General features: G+C 38.6%; 1 protein-coding gene across 1 annotated transcript; it reads left to right on the top strand.

The window, feature by feature from the left end:
* The first annotated feature begins 9,411 nt into the window (after positions 1 to 9,411).
* nfkbiab (nuclear factor of kappa light polypeptide gene enhancer in B-cells inhibitor, alpha b) lies at positions 9,412 to 22,980 on the top strand. The gene is made up of 6 exons (XM_088354280.1): positions 9,412 to 9,733; positions 18,092 to 18,197; positions 18,306 to 18,516; positions 20,782 to 20,870; positions 20,957 to 21,211; positions 22,687 to 22,980. The coding sequence occupies exons 1-6, from the start codon at positions 9,510 to 9,512 to the stop codon at positions 22,720 to 22,722; spliced, it is 921 nt and encodes a 306-aa protein (XP_088210406.1). The 5' UTR covers positions 9,412 to 9,509; the 3' UTR covers positions 22,723 to 22,980.
* The last annotated feature ends 2,745 nt before the right edge of the window (positions 22,981 to 25,725 follow it).

Raw genomic sequence — 25,725 nt, 5'->3', positions numbered from 1 at the left:
CGCAATTAGACATATTCACAATTCCATTATATCTTATTATAATATGAGGTTTTATCGACACTTTTAACAGCAATTAAATGCATTCACAACTTCATTATATCATATTCTAGCAATATGAAGTTTGAACAATTTTTATCGACACTTTGAACAGCAGTTAACCAATGTGTAAAGGGCAAAACTATTGTGCAGGGGCACAGCTCTGTCTTCTCAAGTGGGATTTCTCCCCACCCTCCCAAGCAGCATATTTGGGAAGAAGGAAGCAATTCATGGGCGAGGTGAAGCTTTTGACTTTTGACCAAAGCCAATAAAGGCACGGGACAGTCACGTGACTCATTCAGTGTTGACTTTGTTTCCCTTTTGTGTAATTTGCTGTTTCATGATGACTGAATCTCTGTCAGCTCATGTCCAGAAGGTCCCAGGATTCACACCACTATAAAGTCTTTCATTGTGTTTTCGTCTTCTCAAATCTTGTATCCTGTTTAGATTGAGGTGTAACATTCTAAACAAATTAAATGTTGACATTGGCCTTTGTGTATATTTTTGCCAGTCATCTATGTAGTTTCTTTTTAAAATGACCTTTATTTTTTTCATCTGTAATCCTCTCTTTGCTTGGAAAATTAGCCAGGTCTTTTCGGTTTGATAGTAGGTGGACCCATGTGGGGGGACAAGAACCGGAAACTGGGGTGCTTAAAACAATGATGTCATTTATTTACAAAACCTGGACCAGAGTTACAACTGTACAAGGACGTACAAAACAAATGACTTGTCCTAAAAACCTGCTGTGTTGGTGGAATGAAATGACACATGAGGATGACAGAAGAACTCAAAATGACACAGCAAAGTTTGCTGATCCAAAATGTACTTTTAAAGGGTTCGAGATAATAGGGTACAGGTGTGTGATAATAAGACACACTCGTGCCCAGTTCAAACCCTGGTCGGGGCCCTCTGGTGGTAGGTGGTATGTCAGACCCTAACAAGGACTCCCAACGGCCTGAACATTTTTAATTAGGACTGCTTTAAGATTTAGAATGATCTCTATTGTCATTGATAATAATGTAGTATACATTTTTAACAACAAACTTAGAAATGACACTCCAAGATAAACACATTATAAAAAAAGAGAAAGAGAAAATGAAGATCAAAGAATGTCAGGATACAGGAAATAGTCAAGTCAGGTTTATTTGTATAGCCTTGAATCACAAGGAGACTCAAAAGGCAAAAATGTTTACAAAGTATTTCTTGGAGAAGGGCCCAAGTTGTTCGTACTTTGTAGCAACATACTCACCAAGAGTACCACTTAACGCATTAGACTACAGCTTTTGAGTTTTAGGAAAACATCTACTGCTTTATAAAAAGTAAACAACAGAAAATCTTCACTTTATTCCACGACAGCTTTATTGCATTACAACATTCATGCTCTATTCCTGTTTTGGTTTTAACCCATGGTTGCATAAGTGGGGTCCCAAAAGGACCCAACGGGTAGTTTTTCTTGAAAATCTTTAAAAATAGAAAAGTTGTAATATTGTCATTTTCCAGGTATTCCTCTTGAAGCATGTTTACAAAATGATGCCATAAGTATTTTTATTCATTTTCCCCACAAATTTTTGACTCCACTCATGGAAGAGTGTATGTGCTGGCAGACGATGCATCCAAGAGTTATATAAGCACGCTTTTTAAAATATTCTGGAGAGAAATAGTGCACATACAGTGTTTAATACAATATACCACTTTTAATGTCAAAAGGTTGGCATATATACTGTATGGTAACTATATAGAGTAGAGAAAATAATCCAAAATATTTTGTTGCAACAAATAATAAATAAACAAGATTTAAATATCCATTTTTCAATACAACTGGGAAGATATCTATTTTTCCAAATCTTCTTAAGGGTGGTTATGGCCCTTGGGAAAAAAAACTGTCTCTAACCTGTTAGTCGTAGTTTTAAAGGAACGTGTGTGATATTTGACCAGGAGATGTCAATGTGGTCTTTAGTGCAACTGAAAATGAATGTTACAAAGCACAAGGAAATTAAACTACGGAGACTCAAAGTGACCAAACTACAACATTTTTATATTTTTTAAACATTCAGTAATTATTTCAACAAAATCATAAGTTGTACTGCAATTTTTTTCAACATTTAAACCGAATTGCCATTTTTGCTAGGGTTTGGGTCCTTGGGTACGCGTAGCAGCAAGATGTCGGACAATTATGTCAGCTCCTTCTAGGTGAGGCTCATGCTATGTTAACTAAATATATTTTTGGGGGGACCAACGACTGTTTAAATAAAATCCACTTTTGTGTGATTGATCATGCTTATTATTCATGTAATATTGTTGTTTTTCTGTGAACCTAGTTTTTTTTTACCACTAGGAGGCGCTAAAAAATACACAATGTACTTTTAAGGCAAGTGTGGGGAATTATTTGGAGTCACGGGCGGTATTAGGGTAAAAATTCAATAAATATACATACGAACATCTACATGTTCTATTTCTTTACATTTGATTTTAAATAGATTAGTTTCATTAAATTGGTTTTCAAATGTTCACAATTAAAACAAAATAATATATTTGGTCCCAGTTTTAATTACTTAATTAGATATTTGGTTTTGTAGTATTACTATAGATGGTCTTCAACTTTTTTCAAGCATTGAGCTACTTTTTGTTACAAATTAGCGCAAAGTGCACCCAGTTTGATATACATTTCTAATATAGCAACGTACCTAGATGGTTTGCTAAATAGCTCAATTTAGCTTGATAGTTAGCCAGAAAAGTAAACAGGTAAAAAACTAAAAGGGAGCTAGATAGATAGCCAAAAGAGTAAAAAGCCCACTAAATAGCCAGAGAGAAATCTAAAAAAATGTTAGCTAGCTAGCTAGAAAGGAGAAAACACTTTGGCTTGATAACTAGCCCAGAAAATTAAAATGTTGGCGACACAGCATGCAAAAAATGTAAAAAGCTAGCTAGATAGCTTGCTTAATAGAATAAAAGTGGAAGATAGCTAGCTACAAAACTAAAAAGGTAGCCAGATAGCTAGTTAAAAAAATGCATTTATTTTGCTCATTCGCTTTATGAAACCGATAAATTGGAATTTAGTTTGTTGTATTTCCTATAAAATAAATCAATAAAAAGATGAATAAATTTGTTTAGTACATGAATGTTTGCTTATTTTATTATCTTCATGAATATTTGAATAAATTTCTTTTAGTCCATGAAGCCCATTAACTAATGTATAAAATTAAATTTTGAAAATACCAATACATCATGCAATTACTATGTTATTACCAGGTTAATTATTGAAAATAGGGTGAAATAGACTCAGTCAACCCCCCAAAAATCATTTTACTACAAAACCACAATGACCCAGCACTGGTGAGCTATTTTTAGAACAGGTTCGCTGGCACCTCAACTGTCCTTAGGGGCACCACCCTGGTGCCCACGGGCACAACGTTGGAGACCCCCTAGCCCTAATGAACACTATAGAAAAGACTAAAGTCTTCATAATAATAGTGTACACTTTACACACAGAACCTTGCTGTAGATGTATTTTTTTATTATTTTTGTAGTTCGGCACTTGAATTTTTAGGTATTTTAGTTGTACTTTTGCAGTACTACTGGAGTTTTATATCTGTAGTATATTTATGTATTGCGGAAGTAGTATTTTTGTAGTATTTCCATCGTGGTATATCTGTGGTAATTCTGTAGTTGTATTTTTTTAATAGTTCTGTCGTCACATTTCTGTAGTAATATTTTTGTATTATAGTATCATTGGTGCATGGCGGCCCAGTGGTTAGCGCGTATGCGGCACAGTTCTGAGGTCATGGGTTCAAATCCAGCTACCAACCTTCCTGTGTTGAGTTTGCATGTTCTCCCCGTGCTTGCGTGGGTTTCCTCCGGGCACTCCGGTTTCCTCCCACATTCCAAAAACATGCATGTCAGGTTGATTGGCGGGTCCAAATTGTCCCTAGGTGTGAATGAGCGAGCGAATTGTCTGTCCCTGTGTGCCCTGCAACTGGCTGGCAACCAGTTCTGGGTGTCCCCTGCCCACTGCCCAAAGATAGCTGGGATGGGCTCCAGCACCCCGCGACCCTACTGAGGATAAGCGGTGCAAATAATTGATGGATGGATGGATACTATTACTGGTATTTCTGTAGACATTTTTTTGAAGTATTTCCCTAGTAGTAGTTTTGTAGCATTTCTGTAGTAATTTTGTAGTATTTTCATAGTCATATTTTTTTACTGTAGTTGTATTTTGTAGTACTGTATTCATGGTGTAATAGTCCTGTATTATTATTATAGTATTATTAATGTGGCATTTCTGTAGATGTATTTTTGTAGTATTGGTACATTAGTATTTTTAAGCATTTATATCATAATCGTGTAGCATTTCTATAGTAAAAATGTTGTAGTATTTTAGAAGTATTTTGTAATATTATTGTGGTTGTATTTCTGTGGTTATATTCTTTTAGTAGTATTATTGTATTATAGTATTACTGGGGTAGTTTTTTTTTGTAGTATTTCCAAGTATTTCTTTATTTTCTGAATATAAGCAAAATAATATATTAGGTCCCTGTTTTAAGCACTAAATTTAATATTTATTTTGTAATATTTTTGTTGTGTTCCTGTAGTAGAATTTTCCTTGTAAACACGCGAAGGGACAATGGGGACAAAGTTGCCATAAAAAATCATTTTTATTAGTAGTACTTTATTCACTATAATATATATTGTCATTATATTTTGACAGTTTTTGTTTGGTGGGCCAGATGCAAAAGGCTGAATGGCCACATGTGGCCCTGGGCCGTAGTCTTCTGTGGTATTGCAACTCGGCAATGTCCTCCAGACTGAGCAGGGAGCAGACGATGATTTTCTGGGCAGGTTTGATGACTCTCTGTACGTTTTATTTTCTATTTGCGAATGCTCAAGGGAAAATTCAATTCAAATCCTCACACACGGAGGCTTCGTGAGAGTCAGCGATAATAATTTTATCCATGAAGTGCTCAAGTGAAATTTATTTGATTTTTCTGTGACTGATAAATTCACAAATGAGGTTATTACATATAAGTAACAAAATTATCCAGATATAAAAACAGCTCGAGGTGTTCTTCCTTCTTGTTTCGGCTGTTGAGGTTTACATAACTTCGTTCTGGGAAGGTCATGTGACTTCAAATGTCTGATTGATGATTCACACATTATTTGTATAAAACGTGTTTTGTATTCAGTTCCTTAAACAAATAAGATGAATGTTTTTCCTTGAGTGTGACGCTTTTTTGATAGCTGTGAAACTAATTTCCTCACTGCATTCCTCACAGCTTCATGCCGTCATACAAAAGTTCAAACAGAGGTGTCGTACACCAAAGATGACCCATCCCCATTATTCTTTAGTTTCTGATTAATAATAATGATTCTTTTTTTTTAAACATATTCCCTTCCCATTAGCTCAGGTGTGTCAAAGTCAAATAGACACAAGACCACATTAAAAAAAATATGGCTACGAGCCGAGGGTCGGACTGATTGAATGTTGGGCAATTTTAAAATGATACGTATGGTCGAGTGAAACTACTTGAAACTACTGAAAGCCTAAGTATATTACATATGATTAGATAGGATAGATCACTTTGTACTATACAAATAAACCCTCCAATTTCGTTTCACTTCTGCATGATGACAATAAAAATTATTCATTCATACATAAAGCAAAATTTTCTTCCGGCCCTGTCAGTAATCTTTCATTTTCAACGGGCACAAAAGACGAATTTCTTTTATACAAAAATCCCCACAACATGAACATTAAAGTAAAGTACCCAATGTTATTCAGGCACCATTCTAATTTAGCAAAAGTGGGCTAAATTTACTTCAAAGAAAAACAATGCAATCTTCAATCAACCAAAAATTAAATATTTAAAAGATTTAACTGGATTAAAATACAATAAAATAGTGCAAAAACGTATTAACCAAAAACAAAACTTTCTTTAAGGAGAAGTGATTTGTTATAATTTCAGGTGGACCAAGGGAAGGGCAGCAGGAACTGAGGCAGGGGTGCTCATAATAAGGGTGGTATTTAATAACAAAACCAGGAACAAAGTAAAAAAAAACACAGGATCACAAAACAAATAACATGTCCAAACAAAATTAAACTTGCCAATATGTAAACCAGAAACAAAGATCGAACCGGAAATGGAAATCCAAGGAACAAAGTGACAAACAAAGAAGGGGTCACGAAACAGATAACATGTCCAAACAAAATTAAACTTGCCAAGATGTAAACCAGAAACCAAGATCGAACTGGAAATCCAAGGAACAAAGTAACAAACAAAGAAGGGGTCACGAAACAGGTAACATATACAAACAGTATCAAACCTGATAATGTCCAAACCAAAAACAAAGATCTAAATGTAGGGATGTAGAAATTTAGATTACCCCAACCCCATGTGCTGTCCAACAAGTCATTATAAAGGGACAGGTATGTGAAGATTGGGCTCAGGCGGGCCTTGCCCACACCCAGTTTGTAATTATTTTATATCACATGAGTCTCACCTATAGGAAGCTGACATGAATAAAATATTAATCAAGATATCTTTGTCTTGGCTTACATTTGGGGGTTTGGCTGGCATTTACATCCTCGGTTATAATTTTATCTTGCCATTGCTCTCCTTTTCCCTTTTGCTATTTTGATATTAAAAGTAATTTATAATCTGTACAGCCCTTTGAGACGTCTTTTGATTAAGGGCTATGTGAATAACCATGACTTGACTTAACTTGACCCGGTTGGCGCTCTCTGGGGGATCCAGACAGTAATGTACAGTAAAAAAAAAAAAAAAAAAACATTCCTGGTATATGATTTGGGATCAGCTTAGGGGCTGTAGAAAACCTTCTTGAGGGCCACATCCGGCCCGCGGGCCCTGAATTGATATATGTGCACTACAGTTTATTTAACTCTTTAAAACTCATGCTAACTGTAAAGTCACAAAAATAGCATAGAACACAAATTTAAGTGAGAATGATTAAAATGATTAATTTAATGAGTTGTCTCTTTCTGTTCATTTTTTATTTTTTAATGAAAATGTTTACCTGAATTTGGGTTATTTGCATTTGTACTTCATATCTGTTTTAGAGAGGAGCTAAAGCGTATTTAATCTTTGCAAAAGATTCAGGTGCTGTATTTTGATTTTGTAGTTTTTAATTCAGATGCTGACAGATGATTTACAATCACTGGGGGTAAAAAGCGTAGTTTTGTTGCAAAATTTGCGATTAAGAGAGACATTCACGCACCACACAAAAGTGCGATTGTTTTGCCTTAAACTACTATTTTTAGTCAGTAACATCAGGATGGACGTTTACCTCCAATGACCTACAAATAAACAGATGCTTGCCTCAATTGTCATACTGCTTTGAAAAAAATCGAAACGAAATACAAAGTAATAGTTTTAGCAGTGAACGGGCAAAAACACCAGATACAACTACCAGGCTGAGAAAATACTGTACAATATTGTCTTTTAACATGATAATAAATCTTATTTTGAATGATTTGTGTAAACAAGTGTCATGCCATCACGCAATTTTCCCATCTTTCTTATTGCACTCCCGCAGTATACTTGCTGCTGCTGGCTCCCGAAACTTAGCATAATTTTGTCTTCACAAGTGCATCAATATGAGTTGTCAAATCCTAAGTAGCAGCACATTTAACAATGTCATTCTGGCGTTTGTTTGTTAACTTTGAGACCTGCTTTGTTTTATTATTGTTCACCATAGAGAGCACCTGTTCTTAAAGACAAGTACGGTACTCCCAAACATGGATAGAACCTTTGCAGTGAGAGTGGGGCCGGATTAAATCATTCCGCGGGCCGTATGTTTAACACCCCTGGGCCATATGAAGAAATGTGACTTGACTTGGCCAGTGGAAAGCACACGATTTAGTTATAGTGCCACGGGTTAATCGATACCAGAGGGCCAACGCAACAGTCGTCTGTTTGTCGGAATCACAAATATGACATGCAAATGGCTCACTAGAAATCCCCACTCGTTGCATGGCCATTGATGGCGGCGTTATTTTAGGTGACTGTTGAGTGGAAATCCCCCGCCTAGCGTATTTAGCTCCACCTCTGCACAGTCCGGCCATGAGTGATGGGAATTTCGTCTCTTTTTGGAGAATGGCACTTTTGGCTTCTCTCACTAAAAAGAGCTTGATCGTTCGGCTCCCAAACGGCTCTTCGGATTGTTTTTCTTGCTTTCAAACAAACGCCTTTCAAAGAGGGGAAGAGGGATACATTAAAAAAAGAAAAAAAACACAAGATGGGAAAAAAGAAACAAAGGGAAAGAATAAAAGAAAAATGGAAAAAGGATTAATTAAGAACATTTAGAAAGTGAAAGAGAAGAAAAAAAAACAAAAAGGTGAGGGTTAAAGAAACAAAAGAGAAAAATAAAATAGTAAAGGGGGAGAAAATGAAGATAAAAAAGCAACAGAAAGAAGTAATGAGCAAGTAGGGGAAAAAGGAGAAAACATTTGAATAAAAAGCCAAAAATGTAGAAAAAAAACAAGCATAAGGACATATAAAAAAGAAAGAAAGTAGAGAAGGGATTAAAAGAAAAAAGTAGAATTGTAGGAAAAAGGAAATAAGAGAAAACGAGAAAAATGAAATACAAAATTGGGATGAAAGTGGAAAAAAAGAAGTAAAAAGCTAGGAAAACATTAAATAAAAGAAGAAATGGAAAAAGCAGAAAAAACGTGAAGGAAACATAGTAAAAAAAAAGAACAAGAGGTTTTAGGAGGGGCCCTTTAAAATGTATATTACCAATAATAATGTAACCTTATGCAAAGAATGAGTTAGTATATTTTATCTATTTTTCTGGTTTGGATCCCTTAACCACTATTGCTGTGTAGGGCCACCATTTCCTGTGGTGGGTCTTGCCCAATACAGCTTGGTGGCGCACAATCCACTCCAGGCCAACATGTGTTTCCACCCAGTCTTGAACCCGGGACCTTTCGCGTGTTAGGCAAATGTCTTAACCACTAGGAAATTGTGATTGCATTTTTTTTATTTCTCTTTACAATGAACTCATTTCAGTTTTGAACCTTTTATTCTGAGCAACTTAAAGTCGTGCAATTTAGAATCTCTAAAAAAAAGCTATTCTCATAACATTATCCCGTAAAACCACAGTAAATATATATATATATATTGGAATATTGAGAAATCTACAAACAAAATACAAAAACTTTATCAAACATTTTATATATTCACTCACTTATATACTACTTAAATGTCAACAACACGGAATCCAAAGAAAAAAAATGCATGTATTCCAATCTCAAAACGCAAACCGGCTCTTGATAAGTATGGGGTCGGTTTGAAGACCCCGTTCATAAAGCCGTATCGTTTGCAAACGACACCTCACTACCTCCTTGCGTGTTTTGCTCCGCCCCTAACCAGTCCAGACACACGCACGCGCACTCGCCCCCTCACACAGAAGCCCCTTACAAGGCAAGCTAGCGGAGCTAACAACAAGCGGGCTCGACAATGGCCCTCCACAGGACCACCGTCACCAACCAAATGGATTACAAAGAAGGCAAACCGTCGACGGAGGAGCGGCTGGATAGCGGCGTCGACTCCCTCAAAGAGGAGGACTACCAGGCGGTGGCGGACGAGATATGGCGCCTGCAGCTCGAATGCCAGCCGTCGCAAGACAAGACGAACTCTGAGAATGAAGAATGGAAAACACAAGTCACTGAAGATGGAGACACGTAAGTCCATTGAAAGCCGTGTGTGCCTAGCTTTGATAGTCTGTTGACGGGCCTGTAGAGTAATTCGAGCCCCTTCCTGTGGGAAGCGTCCCCCCCCCCCCTAAAACCTTCCATTAAAATCCTCATTTTTTTTTCCAATCCCTCTCTGTCTTTTCATGATAGTTGGGCACTGCAATGGCTGTCTATTTTTATTTATAATATGTGGTTTAGTTGCGGCCTCCACGTAAACAAAAGGCCATTCTCAAAAGGAATCTACTATGGCCGCGAGTGAGACTGGGAATTTCCCCGTGCGCACTCCCGCACGCCATTAAAAAAAAACGAGAAATGGTCTCAAGTGGGGGCACTTTAGTACAAAGCTGGACTCAGGGATCGTACATGTTCTTGAAACCCTTGAATTTTCATGTTTTGTTTTTCACGGGTCGATAAGTGCTTGAATTTTGGGTGAAGTACTGGTAAAAGCTTGAAATTGTTGCTATGTTTTTCAAAAAGTGCTTAAAATCCGTGCTCACACTGCTCTCTGGTGGCTAAGCTTTGTCGTTGCCTTTCTTCTTCCCCGTGATTAACTGCCGCTGGCATTAGTTTGTTCGGCATTGTCCTATGAAGCGTTATTTCCCCCTATGATTCACACCCAGGAGTACAGGTGCATGCAACACCTAAACAAGGCACAATGAAATGTGTGTTAGTGCAAGGATTACATTACAGGATCACAACAATGAACATGGCGGCGCATGGATACATGCTTGCGGCTCGTTGCTCTCCAGCTAAATAACATGTCCAAACAAAATTAAACTCGCCAATATGTAAACCAGAAACAAAGATCGGACCGGAAATGGAAATTCAAGGACATTCAATTATGGACATTTATTGTGGGCCTTGCTTAAAATGAAGGTAGCATTTCCCAGTGTTTAATTGTAACGGGAAGAACTTTCGGCAACTTAAAACGTAATTTCCTCAAGATTTCGAAAACTCTTGTACACACGCAATATTGTGTAAATTGCAGATGTATTTGTGACTCTGCAAAATAAACGATTGGATTGACTGGATTTCTTCATTTCATGATACTAGATAAATTGGAAAATGTGCTTTGAAAGTCTTTAAAAAAATGCTTGGATTTGGCAATAAAAAAGGCGTATGAACTCCAGTCCAAAACTGTCTAATCCTTTTGATTCGCACGACGCATTAGATTGGGTAAATAGCAAAATGGAGGAAAAAATAATAATACACAATGTCCTGTTATTGCAGTGGTTCTCAACTGGTCCAACTTCAGGACTCGCATCAAGAAAATAATTCTCAAATTTATTAAATTAAATAATGTGTAGTTTACCAGAAAATAAATTCTATTCATGCTTTTTAAACAACATGACCAGCAAAATGTATTTTTAAAACCCCATTAATACTCAGTTAGCTGCCTTTAAAAGAAATCCAAAACGATTCACTTGGGTGTCTTCATCCATTTTTAGACTTAACATACACAAATGTGAGATGGAAAAAGTGCAAATACTAAGCTAAATCTATTTTAATACAGCTCAAATTGTGTACTTTTAGCACAGAACCCCCACTCACTGAACCAAAACACTGCACCAATTTTCTCTGTACCGGCATTTAGATTCAGATTCAGATCTACTTTATTGTCATTCTAGTACACATGCATACAGAACGAAATGTCGATGCATCTGACCCCCACAGTTTCCTTGAATGTACAGATATAAATAAAGTTGTATTGTATTTTGGCTACGTATAGTATTTTACCATAGTGCCGATAGTGCAAGAAGAGTAGCTAACCAGATGTGCAAAATGGGCAGTCAGGTTAACAAGTCAGGTACACAGTAACATTAACACTGTAACAATAACGCTGTAATTACCATAGTGCAGAGAGCAATGTGCAATGAGTGGCAAGCTATAAAAAACTGCCAGTAGTGCAAAAAGTCAGATTAGCAGCCGTTTAGATTTAAGTTAACTATATGTTAGATTGACCATTTAACAGTCTAATGGCCAGGGGGACTAGACTATTGCGGAGCCTGGTGGTCCTGCACCGCACACTGCAGAACCTCTTCCCAGAGGCTAGCAGAGTGAACAGTCCATGATGGGGGTGAGAGGGGTCCCCGGTAATGTTCTTAGCATGGGATAGGCAGCGCTTCTGGCCAATGTCCTGAATGGAGGGAAGTGTAGTCCCGATTATTTTCTCTGCTGTCCTCGTTACCCTCCTCACACTACCCCAGTCGGTAGCGCTGCAGCCTCCACACCACACAGAGATACAGCTGGTCAGGATACTCTCTATGGTGCCCCTGTAGAATGTGATGAGGGAGGGTGGGGGCAGGTGGGCTCTCCTCATCCTCCGCAGGAAGTACAGGCGCTGCTGTGCCCTCTTAACCAGTGATGCAGTGTTCACGGACCAGGTGAGTTTGTTTGTAATGTGCACCCCTAGGAACTTGATACTGCTGACAACCTCCACAGCCTTGTTGTTGATGCAAAGTGGGGCATGGTTGGGCTGGTTTTTCCTAAAGTCGACAATGATCTCTTTAGTTTTGTCAACATTCAGGACCAGGCTGTTGTCCCTGCACCAGCCCACCAACTGCTCCACCTCCTCTCTGTAGGCTAGGTCGTTGTCATCCCTGATGAGGCCCACCACTGTTGTGTCGTCAGCATACTTCACGATGTGGTTTGTGGCGGACCTAGGGACGCAGTCGTGTGTCATCAAGGTGAACAGCAAGGGGCTTAGGACGCAGCCTTGGGGGGAGCCCGTGCTGAGGTAGATGACATCTGAACTGTTCTGACCTATCCGCACTGATTGGGGTCTGTCACAGAGGAAGTCCAGCAGCCAGTTCCGCAGGGGGGTGTTGAAACCCAGGAGTCTCATTTTGTCTACCAGATGTTGTGGGATGATGGTGTTGAATGCTGAACTGAAGTCCAGGAACAGCATCCGCACATGGGTGTTCTTCTCCTCTAGATGTGTCAGGCTCAGGTGAAGCGCAGAGGAGATGGCATGCATTTATCCACACAATGCAAAATTATTCAAGTACACAAAAATGAACTTTTATTTTGATTAACCTATCAATAACTAATACCAAGAATAACTTTGTGCATCGGAGATTAGGTGACCCCAGAGTTTTTTCTTGTGACGCAGGCAACATCGTCATTTGTGATACCGACGCACACGTCACATTATAAAAGTGGGATACGCAGTTAGAGGTGTCCCAGCCATCTCCGGGCAGTGGGCAGGGGACACCCTGAACTGGTTGCCAGAAACGTGTTGTTGTTATTTCTCTTTCACTCTGTGAGCCGCGTAATTTTTGCGAATGATTGGGTAGTCCCCGTCACCTTCATTGTCTCCCGAATGTTGGTGTAGAACTTGCGTTTTCATTGCATTAGCGCCACGTTTTTTCTGCTGTACAGGTGTAGTTATTGTTCAAATATATCGACTTTTATTGAATGTTATAATTCACTGTGGAAAAAATTAAATCCCTATGATTATCGTTATTGTTTTATTACCCGGATAAGTCACTGTCCCACAAATGCCTGGCGTAGACAGCTAAAACTGTTTAGTTATGTCAAATACTTGTCTGACCATGTCCATATCTGCCAGGCCGAACTGAATACCTCATTAATTCTTCAATAAAGATGTGAAAACAAAATCTTGCCGACACTTCCTGGCTAGCGTGAAAAAAATTGTGTATATTGTTCTTGCGTAAATTTCTGAAAAATGTTGGACATTTGCCTGGAAAAGATGTATGCCATGCTGTGTGTGCTTCTAGTCTTTCACTACAGAAGATAATGTAAATTGGCATGCCCTGTTAAATTCGCATAAAATCCCAACCCAGCACGTACTCAAAGAAAATTGAATGCTGTTCTTAAATGGTTGGAGAATATGGACGCTTTCGGTCTCTCTTGAAAGGTAACACTCTAAAGTGGTTTGACCGCCACGAAATAATCGGTGCAAAAGCTACTAACATTGAATAATCTGAGTCAGAACACACATAGATAGAAGGTTTTTATTCTCGCTTGATTTTTTTTTCTCTCTCTCTTGTGCCTGCAAAAGAGTGTTGCGTGGGCATCGTATCTGGAAAAAAGCTCAGACCATAGCATGAAGCCTTACTTGGTCCCTAGTTAAATTTGATCACAATCTGAGCAACTAAACAAGGTATTTAACACATTTTTATAAGGGTAGGTTTAGGCGTTTTCCAAAAGGGACCATTAGGAGACGACAAGTGCCCAAAAACATCTTCAACCGTTTATTTGACTTTGATCAATTCTTTGACATTGTGAAAGAGTTGCAAATGTTTCACTTTTCTTTCCGCATCTCTATCACTATTGTGCACACTTGCGCGTAACAAGGGTCCTTAGAAATGAATCACGAGTGATGGTACACACTGATTGTGCATAAGTTGATGTTGGGAATTTCATTGGCTAAACAATGTGTCAATCATTTTCTGAGCTTTATGATATCCAACTGGCCCGTATAGGCTAATGCCGGCTGTGGACCGTGAAAAAAAGCCTGCAATTGGTGGAGTGTAGTGTCAAGTTCAGAAGCGAACTGCCATACTGGAAATAATTTTGCAAGTCTGTTTATTTGTAAATGGGGCAAAACCAATGGATTGCAACAAGAAATGTTGGAATGCTTTTAGGCGGATTATATGTTTTATATGTAGGCACGATCGTGTGTTTTGGAGCAAATAGTTTTTGCGATTGGATTTTCTGGACTCTCGTGGATACAAGACCATGTTTGCGGGGAATTGATCATGAGATGACTACCAAAGGGACGTTATTGGTGAGATATACTGAATATGTAGTTTTGGGGTATCTTTTTTTGGACTGATCGTGATGTGTCTGTGAGGTGTATATTTTGAAATGGTTATCATATGTTCAACCCAAGCTTTCAAATGATCTGTGGCATGATAAGTTTAGTGACTTGTGACATCGTACAGACATGTATTTGCATCTCAAACACTTAAAATATTTGGAGCAAAACCGCTAAAGTCTAGCAGAGCTACCAAATACCATCATCTTCCGTAGTTTACAATGCCAGCAAATTACGAAATAAGGAATTTCAACAAAGAAAAATCGAACGTTGTTTACCTTTTCTCTGTAAGATGGTGCTTTTTTGTTTAAATATATACACTTTCAGTGCATCTTTAAAGGTGTATTGTGTAGTATTCAATGCCCTCTAGTAGTAAAAAACGTAATTCATTTAAAAATATGTATTTGAATACTAAACAAAAATATACAAACTAACATATAAACATGCATTTTTAACATACTTGTAGGTCAAGAAATTTGCATTTATTTGACATAATATGGGGCTCACTGATGAGGAGCTGGCATGATTGCTTGTTGGGGTACCCCAAAAAACAAAACCTTTGTGAAAAATTTGGCAAAAGAAGTAGGATAAGAAAGAATTTCTTGTGCTATTTCGCACTCGTTTTCAGATGCACTAAACAATACAGCGGCATCTAGTAGTCAAATATTGCAGTGCTCATTTAAATAAAGACTTTCAATTAGAGGAATCACTCCATATCACACAGTTGTCTTTTACTATTAACATTTGATTCTTACAAATATTGAACCGTTATATTTCTACCAAATATATATACAAGAAAGTTTTTAATGGTTGCTAATTTGCGTTTTTTAACTTACAACATTGTCTAAGAAGAACTTTCAACCTAAAAATGGCACTCCTAAATGCTGGAAATAAAAATGGTCTCCCAAATCTGAAAATTCTCTTGATCCCTTTTCAATATTTGACAGCTCTGGGATAATATTTGCAATGCCGATCATAATCCACTGCTTTTTTTTTCGAGGACTCTTGCCCATTTTATTGGTACAATCTATTACTAAATGTATTAAAGAACAAAAATTACCTGGTTATTTTTTGTTAAAAAAAGACCCTGTCTCCGACAGGCGCTAAAACTTCAGCACAACACAAAAAAACACTACGGAAATGTTAGGATACTAACACGAAAGCCTTTTGAATGATGACCAAAATATGACAAGCAGTTACCTTTCCACTGCCTGAGGGAAACTGAGGCTTGTCATTTACCTCGAGATTTTTTTTTCTTCTTGTCATAGTCTGGAAACACTTGAAAGGAACCGTGACATGTTAAATGAGGCTAATGTGGTGCACCTAAAGAGAACTTCACGGCATCCATGAAATGTTTTAATTAGTTTGACGCGCGCTTTTGAGCAATGTCCAATTGCAAGTGCCAAGCATGTTTGCCACTATTCTTAGTGGAAGTGTTTTCTCTTGAAAGGAACAGCGTGTATTTAGCGACTACTAATGTAAAGAAAACTTGCATTCATTAAAGATAACTATTGACATGAACTTTACCCATGCTTTATTAAAATACTCGTAGCTCAAAAAAATAGCACACATCTAACATAACATGAGCCTTGCCTAAAAGGAGGGGACATAATTGTCCACCATCTTCCTGCTGAGGGTACCCAAAAACCGCCATATAGGCCGTGTGGAAACAAGAAAAGTAAAATGGTGTTGTTTGGTAATTTTGAGTCTCTGTAGTTTGTGTTTTTTTCTCGTACTTTTCATCACTCATTTTTAGTTAGTGACATTTAGTGCTCACAGTCAGTCTCACTGTCCTTCCAAAATGTTTACAAATTAATTCTTGGCAACACTTCAATGGTTTTATTATCCATCCATCCATTATCTGCACTGCTTGTCCTCAGTAGGGTCGCGGGGGTGCCAGAGCCCATCCCAGCTATCTTGGGGCAGTGGGCAGGAGACACCCTAAACTGGTTGCCAGCCAGTCACAGGGCACACAGAGACGGGCAACTCACTCGCTCATTCACACCTAGGGACAATTTGGACTGGCCAATTAACCTAACATGCATGTTGGAATGTGGGAGGAAACCGGAATGCCCGGAAGAAACCCACGCAAGCATGGGGAGAACATGCAAACTCCACACACGAAGGTTCGATCTCATGACCTCAGAACTGTGCCGCACATGCGCTAACCACTCCGCCGCCATGCTGCCATGGTTTTATTATAATGTAGCCTAAATTGACAGTATAAAGTGTGTTCCTTTTGGTTAACCATTGTTATGTATTTGGGGATTTGACTTTATTTCGTCTTTGTTTTTTAGAAAAAGGACTATTATACAGGGATGGTGTCATAATAGTATGTGGTTTGCAATAATCTGTGGTCTGTGCAACCCTTTGAGACTCTTTGTGATTAAGGGCTTTACAAATAAACATGACTTGACTTGACAAACTAGCAAAGATGGTCTGCTAGACTCTAGCAGCTAGAGGAACATTTTTTTCTACTACATCTTAACATTGTTTTAAAGTAAAATAAAAGGAATTATTGCAGGTTATTCTCCATGTTCTGTCATTTGGGATTTTACTATATCTTTAACCGATTTTTTTTTCCTTTTCAAGTTTTACAGTGTTTTAATCTTGTTTTTTATAGACAAAATACAAAAAGCAACGATATCTGCCAGGAAAACCAAATGTAATTTGACCATATTTAAATGCTTTACTATTGTCTAAAATAAGGAAACAAATAAGGGAAACTGAGTTTTTTATTTCTATTTTTTTTTAGCAGTCCAAGCTTAAACAGTTTTATCTTAACAAAATAAGTTCTTAAATACATCTCCCTGTACTACCTCACGAGCTGATATCTCGTATTTAAAAAGAAAGCAAAAATGATCATCTGCTGCCACTTATTGATATAGATTTCACAGTTCAGCAGCAGATCACTAGAGAAGAAAGCAAAGCTTTTGGAAAGAACAACATTGGGTATTTTTCTATAAGCACATTAAACAACAGCACACTGGTTGTAAAATCACTGTTATGGCTCATTAAATATATTTAGATAAAAATCTAGTAATTCATTTATTGATTGCCCTTGAGAAAATACAATGCAATTTCTATTTAAAAGAACGCCCTGCGATTTGATCGAAAACAGTATATAATGAGTGGGAAATTGCACATTAACACCACCATCACGTCGTATTTGCTACATTTCTGACCAGGGAGAGCTTCTTAACTTTTATGATGGCAGGGATCATAATTGGCCAGAAGCTTAACCGTGCAATAATAACTTACTAAATTATTCTCTATGCGATTGTACCTACTGTAGTTTTACAACTCATTTTACTACATTTTCATTAAGTCTTTCTGTAAAACAGTATCCCTTTTAAAGGTCATTTCCAATTTGTAAAGGTGTGTGTAGTTTGTGGTGTCCTTAAAAAGTCGAATTATTTCCCCTATCGGAGCCATTATTCAATTTTTTTTAATTCTGCACCCGACACATTCTGTGACTAACTGAGAAAAAAACTGTTAAGGAATACCTTTAAGAAGTTTTTCTGTGTGGATTTTTTAATAGCTTTTCCTTTTTGGGTCTTCAGGCTCCTCCACTTGGCTATCATCCACGAGGCGAAGGACTACATTGGAACAATAATCGAGCTTTCCAAGAACACAGACTTTCTGGACGTGCAAAATGACCAGCGACAGGTGCAGGATTTGTTTTGTTTATGCCTGTGGAAGCCCCTTTAAGCCCCGCCCCCTTTCAACAGAGCCATCGAATAGACCATCATGTCGCTCTCTATATTTTGTTTTTAGACGGCGCTGCATTTAGCAGTCATAACAAATCAGCCAGACGTTTGCCAGCGCCTCTTGGCCAACGGATGCGACCCCACACTGGTGGATGACGGAGGGGACATGGCCGTTCATATCGCTTGTCGCCACGGAAACCTGCCCTGCTTCAGCGTCCTCACACAGTTTTGCCGTGCGGCGCATCTGCAAATGATGATGGCGGCATGCAATTACCAAGGTAAGCTAGTTCACAAGGTTTGCGTTGATGATGTAATGCAGAGCTGCCAAACACTGCAAATCGTATTTCAGAATGGATAAAGGACATTTTTCAGATTTTGAAAATGTTTTTTTGTAGCATTTAAGACCACCGTTTTAAAGTCAGGGTTTTGTACTGGTGCTTGAAATCCTTAAAAATGCTTGAATTTTAGTGTTGTGTTTTCAAGGTTTGAAAATGGTTTGACTTTTAGGTGAATGCTTGAAATTGTTTTTTAGGTTATGTGTTGGGCTAGGGTTTGGGCGTCAAAAATTGTTTTAAACACATCAAAGAAACAATGGTTTAGGCTCCTTTATTGGGGTATTAAATTGAATTTAGGGTTCTTAAATAGGAATGGGGCAAGGGTTACAGCAAGTTGCGTGTAGGTTTTTGTTTGGGAACTAGGATTTGAGCTCCATCTGGGGTTCTAAACGGAATGTAGGATTCCAAAAAGGTTTAGCGCTAGGGTTACAGCTAGTTATGGTTTTAAACAGATGTTAGGGTTATGAAATAGAGTTAGGGTTTGAAAGTAAGGTATAGGCCCTCAGCTGTTGGATTTTAAAAAATAATTTTATTAGGAAAAGTGTAAAATTGTCTTTAAAAGTCCTTAACTGCTTGAATGTGACCATGAAAAAGGTGCACAAACCCTGAGAAGGGGTCCTTCGACAATGTTATCATTTAAAGCTGGCTAGAACTCAATTTACTTGGGGGCCGATGGAGTTACGGTATGGGTTTGGGTTTTCCACTAGAAAAGCTCCGATAAGAAATGTTTCAGTGTTCTCAAATACTTAAGTAAAATGTGCTACACAAAATGATAGTAAAAATTATTCAAAAACATTGTAAAAATAAAGCATCTGTCCATCCATTATCTGCACCGCTTATACTCAGTAGGGTCGCGGGGGTGCTGGAGCCCATCCCGGCTATCTTCGGGCAGTGGGCAGGGAAAACCCTGATCTGGTTGCCGGCCAGTCGCAGAGCACACAGAGACAGACAACTCACTCGCTCACTCATTCACACCTAGTGACAATTTGGATAGGCTAATTAACATGAAAAGCATGTTTTGGGGAATGTGGGAGGAAAACGGAGTCCTTGGTGGACACCCACGCAGGCACGGGGAGAACATGCAAATTTCCCCCAGGAAGGCTGCTAGCTGGAATTAAACCCATGGCCTCAAAACTGTGCCACGGACGCGCTAACCACTCAGCGACCGTTCCGCTCGAAAATAAACCAGATACATACAAAATATCTTATAAGATGGCAGACAAAGGTCGGCTCCTTCCTAGCTGAGGTTCGTTGTATAAAATAAAAACAAATTTCTTAATCTAAAAGTACAATATTTCCCAAAAAATATGTTTATATGATAATCATGTATTTTTGCATATTTTTGAAATCTATATGTAGTGGCTTGCGAAACTATTTGGCCCCCTCGAACTTTGTGACCTTTTGCCACATTTTAGACTTCAAACATCAAGATATAAAACTGTAATTTCTTGTGAAGCATCAACAATAAGTGGGACACAATCAAAGTGGAACACACTTCATTGGATTTTTTAAACTTTAACAAATAAAAAACGAAAAAATGGGCGTGCAAAATTATTCAGCCCTTTCACTTTTAGTGCAGCAAACCCTGTCCAGAAGTTCAGAAGGGATCTCTGAATGATCCAATGTTGATCTAAATGACTAACGATGATAAATGGAATCCACCTGTGTGTATTCAAGTCACTGTATGAATGCACCTACACTGTGATAGTATCACAGGTCTGTTTAAAGCGCAGAGAGCATCATGAAGAATGAGGAACACACCAGGCAGGTCCGAGATACTGTGGTGGTGAAGTTTAAAGCTGGATTTAGATACACGGATTTCCCAAGCTTTAAACATCCCAAGGAGCACTGTGCAAGCAATAATATTAAAATAGAAGGAGTATCAGAGCACTGCAAATCTTAAATCTGAGCAGTTGGCTTCTAATCAGGTGCACCTTGTAGTCTGGAATTTGCGGCATACACAAATGTATTTCATCATGTATTACTTGGGCAAAATACCGTAACAGGCAGAGGAAAATGTTTTTCTGAAAAAGATCAGAAACTAATATATATATATATATATATAAGTTGGCCAATTCATTTCTAGACAAGATCCAGAGCGTTTGGGCTTACGTCATTTGGCCTCTTCCTGATAAGTGGAACTGCCAACACGATGATCTTTCTGCAGCGGTGTCAGATGTTTAATTGCTTCTTTGGCTTGTTCGACAGGCCAAAACTGCCTCCATTTGGCCGCAGTTCACGGTTTCCTCTCGCTGGTGGAGAATCTTGTGGATCTGGGAGCTGATGTTAACTCTAAGGTACAGTACAGAAATGCTTAATCACCTTTTTCAATTTAAAACGTTCTATGGACTAGATTTTTCACAGTTTTCCCTCCGTCCACCAGGAGCAGCGCAACGGCCGCAGCGGGCTTCACCTGGCCGTCGACGCGCAGAATCTGGCACTTGTGAAACTGCTACTAAAAAAGGGAGCGGATCCAAATCTCTTGACTTTTGGTGGCCACTCCCCCTTCCACCTCACCTACGGGCGCCCCAACGAAGACATCAAAAAGGAACTTTCGGCCGTGACGCTCCCTGACTTGAGGGAACTGCCAGACAGCGAATCGGAGGACAGCGAGGAAGATGAAGACTCCGACGAGGACGTGAGCGAACATCTTTTAAGATTTTGAGGACGGATCTTGAAAAATCTTTCAAATGAATGTACAGTGAACTAGGGCTGCGCGATAACCCGAAATCGAATCGATGTCACAATGTGACGTAGTGCGATTGTGTAATCGTTTTTTGTTTTGTTTTTTTTTTTCCCAAGAATTTCTAGTTTGTCATTTGAGTTATTTAGCTTTTGGCCAACTAGAGAGGTGCTGTACAATAGCGCACACGTGCTGGTGTTTTGGCTTGTTTGCTTTTTTCCTCTTCTCACTCACAATATGAATTATTTGACTTCTAGATATTGCTGTATTGTGATGTGCAAGGAAAAATACAAACCAAAATGACCATATGGTATTTCTCTGAATAATCTTAATATGTTACGTCATTACTGAAATTAACAGGCATGTTAAACATGTTACGTTTGTATACTGTTCAAACTTATTCAGCCCGTTGCGTTTGGCTAGTGCCATTCGAACCTGCTTCCGATTGGCCGGCGCTGTTAATTCCCGAAAAATTGACAATTCTTGTCGGCCAAACACTCTTACCACCTAAATAACAGACTGGAAGTATGAATCCTCTGAAAAAAAAAAACGATTTCACAATCCCACTACGTCACATCGCGATATCGATTCGATTTCAGTATATCGTGCGGCCCTACTAAATACCCCAATAATCAAATGACAGAATAAATACTCCATTAAATGATCAAATATGCCACGAAATAAATGGCAAATGCGTAACAAAAAAACATGACAAATTCAATATTGCAATTAAAAAATAGGGGACAACATTCTTTACAAAAAATCATGAAAAACATGAAGAAACACGCAGCAGAAAATAAACAGGGATCAGAATTTTCCGCGGATCCGCGGATTTCCGCTGTTTTTGAACCCCAAAGGCATTCCGACTTTTTCACTTTTTCTCTTGCGTAGCAAACAAATTCAAAATCTGACTGTCTCACTCTTTCCTTTATTGCTCTGGCGTACCCTGGCGGCCGTTAGAAAAATTGGCCGCATTGTTGCTCAAGCTGCAGGGACTGAACTGCATTTGAACTTATCTTGCAGTATTTACAAAAAAATCAGTTATGTGGGCAAATTATTTTAATCTTCTAAAAATGTTACTTAAATGATAAATATAAGCATGGTTTTGGACAAGTAAATTGCTTAAAACCCAGGAGCTTGGGGGGGTGGGGGTGTGTGTGGGGGGCTCCGCCCTGCTTTATTCCTGGACCCTGGCTATTTCAGCTGAAAATGAAAATCTCCATTCTGATCCCTGAGTAAATGACGAAATTCGTAAATTTATGAATACATTTCTCTGAAGTATTAGAAGACTTTTGTGTTCATTTATTTACACGGGATGTATTTGTATGAATTAATTTCTACATATGGCAGAATTAGTCCTCCTTACACATTTTTTCCTCCACGTTTTAAAAGGCACAATTCTGACGCATGAACTCGTTTGTGTTAATTAGGTGGCTTACGACGACATCCAGTGGAATGGCCACTAGCAGAAGACGAAACGTGATCGAGATGAAACGGTCAAAGTATCTGGCGCAAAGAAGGAGAGAAGCTTAACCGGCGAAGAGACTGGCAGCCTGATCCAATAGCAAGACTGTAAAAGGCACAAACGAGCAACTCTCTTGTATGATATTGTAAATGTTGTGTATACAAAGATGTCTTTTCTATGGAAGCTGTGTCTGTGTACAGTAGGACAATTTGTAAATGTTTGACACTCCATTTAAATTAAAACTCGTATTTAACACTGATGACGCTTTGTTTGGGAATCAACTGAGAAGAGAAGGTCTCGTATTATGGGACAAGTACTGTATTTTACGGACTATAAGAAATTGTCCTTTTGACAACCAATGTTCCCTCTAAGCTGCGTGTGTGCGCAATTGCGCACTACCCAGAGCTTTTCCGCGCACAAGAAAATCTAGCCAGTTCACAAAAATCAGGGCTCGAAATTGCTAATTAAGAAGCAAATTAAGTCAAAGTTACAGTGCATGAAGGTAAAAAATACAAGGGTTCCCCTGACGTTGTGTTCTAAATGCGGTATTTTGAAGTCAAGATCGAAGTAGAACGAAGTTGAGTAAAGTCAGTAGAGTTTTTCGAGAACCGGCTCGGGTCCTAAACGGCTCTTCAGGTTGTTTTTACTTCTTTCATCTCTATATGACCTAATATTATGTAAAATTATGCACAACATGACTTAAAGGAAGGGGGGGGGGGGATGGAACAAAAAAGAAAAAAATTACCAAAATGAAAAAGTAGTGAAAAGCTGAAAAAAATGAAACAAAAGGAGAGAAATGGAGAGAAAAAAGAGCAGGAAAAATTCAGAAAAAAAGCCAGAAGGAAAAGCAAATAAATGGGGAAAAGGTAATAGAGAACAAAAAAGCTAGGAAAAAATAAACACAATGAGATTTTTTTAAAATGAGTAAAAAACAGGGAAAAAGATGAACAGTTGCATTCAAATAAATCCCAATTATATCAAGTTGATCTTGTTGCCAACATTGTACTGCCCCTAAAAAAATGTAATTAAATACAGTTCTGTATTGTGCAACCAACTAAATAAACCCCCCAAAATTTTAGTATTATGCGACAAAAGATACCAGGAATAAAAGAAATGGAAATCTTGTGAAAGAATTGTAAAAACAAATGACGTTTGCCAGCCCTGCAACCTTTGCAATCGTCTCATCTCATCAGCTGTACCGCTTATCCTTATTAGGGTCGCGGGGAGGCTGGAGCCCATCCCAACCATCTCCAGGCAGTGGGCAGGGGACACCCTGAACTGGTTGCCAGCCAATCGCAGGGCACACGGGGACAGACAATTCGCTCGCTCATTCACACCTAGGAACAATTTGGACCGGCCAATTCACCTGAAATGCATGTCTTTGGAATGTGGGAGGAAACTGGAGTGCCCGGAGGAAACCCACGCAAGCACGGGGAGAACATACAAACTCCGCACAGTAAGGCTGGTAGCTGGATTTGAACCCACGCAGGAGGTTCCCACGACCTCAGAACTGTGCCCCACACGCGCTAACCACTGCGCTGCCGTGCTGCCTCCTTTGCAATCGTACATTAGTCAATTCATTCAAAAGTGTTTTTTTTTTTTTTTTTTTTTTTTTTTGCATTGCGGGAAACTCGGCAAAATGTAACGTGATGTCAAGTTTTGGACATGTTTGATAACGATTTGGTTGCCACACTTGGGGTTGCTGTTGCTCACTGTTGTTTCAAGCGTTTCTCACCGACTTTGTATGAACGCTCAGACCCGTGGAAAATTAGAGGGAACATTGTTGACAACTAGTTTTCATACATAAGGCACATTGGACTATAAGGCACATGGACCGAAGAGCAATTGTGTTTATTTCTCTATTACTGTTAGGTTCTTTACAAATTTACGGTATATAATGATGCAATAATTTATCCAGAGATAAGGGTCGCTGATTAAAATCACTGAACATTGCAACACGGACACTCTAGGAGTCAGCAATGTGGCCCTTTGGTGCTTCAGAGTGTCTCCATGGCGCCTTTTCAAAAATATTGGATACTGGAAAATAAGATAGTATTGTTCCCGGAAGGCTCTTTTCACATTTTGGGCTGCCAACACCTGCACTAGACCCCCCCAATGGTACAGATAACATGCGAAAAACCTTTATAGCAGATATTCTCAAACCAGGAACCCTAATTTTCAAAGTGCATTTTAATCGGTTAAACAGGCTCTCAAATTCTTCACCTGTGCACCAATAACATCAGAGTTTAATATGAATGCGTTCACAAAAGAGATTGTATCGTTTTTTGTTTAAAGACTTTTCTCCATTTTCTAACAATCATTGAAGCAGAAAAAAAATCTCTCTGCATATCAGTGTTTCTGGCACCATGAGTAAAAATGAGATTACCTCTAATGCCTTTTCATTTATCTGTACCACTGGTGGTGGTGTGGTAAAGTGTCGTCGCTATCACTGCCCTGACCAGGTTTGTTTTGGTGACTTTTGTGATCAATCATTGCACAAATATGGTATAACCTCGGAGTAACACACACCTAGGATTACTTTATGCCTTTTCTAGTCTTATCCACTGTTTTCTGCGGCCTCTGAGGCACACCAGGTGATAATCAGGGTTAGTACAGGTGCTTGAAAATGCATACATTTTAATGTGTTTTGAATTTAATGTGAGGAGCTTGAAAATGTGTGAAATACCTGCCATTGCCATGTTTTGTAGCAGTCTGACTATAGAAAATTTCATTTTTTATTTAAGCGCATGAAAATGACTACACGCCTGCTCTGGTGGCTTGTCATAATGGCGTAGTGTAAAGCGTCACTGACCCCTACTGGTCGCACCCAAGAGGACACCTCTTTTTAGAAAACCGGCGCATTTTGCTCAGTTTACTGAGAAGAGCCAGTTCTTAAACAGCCCCTGATACTTAGTTGTTTAATGATATACTATCAATGATGATAAAACATGCACCAAATTATTTAATTATTAGTGATTTCATGTTTTTCAAAATGTTCCCTGAA

The sequence above is a fragment of the Urocampus carinirostris genome, chromosome 15, assembly GCF_059441175.1.
Source record: "Urocampus carinirostris isolate Australia breed hairy pipefish chromosome 15, RoL_Ucar_1.0, whole genome shotgun sequence".
In the NCBI taxonomy this organism is placed as follows: Eukaryota; Metazoa; Chordata; class Actinopteri; order Syngnathiformes; family Syngnathidae; genus Urocampus; species Urocampus carinirostris.
The sequence above is the reverse complement of the archived record's forward strand: the minus strand, read 5'-3'. Positions and strand labels throughout refer to the sequence as shown.

What these genes read in the sequence shown, in the direction of transcription:
- nfkbiab (XM_088354280.1), top strand. Translation starts at nt 9,510, where the DNA reads ATGGCCCTCCACAGGACCACCGTCACCAACCAAATGGATTACAAAGAA. An exon ending in GGCGGCATGCAATTACCAAG is followed by an intron (nt 18,517 to 20,781) that starts GTAAGCTAGTTC and finishes CTTGTTCGACAG; the next exon opens with GCCAAAACTGCCTCCATTTG. An exon ending in ATGAAGACTCCGACGAGGAC is followed by an intron (nt 21,212 to 22,686) that starts GTGAGCGAACAT and finishes TGTGTTAATTAG; the next exon opens with GTGGCTTACGACGACATCCA.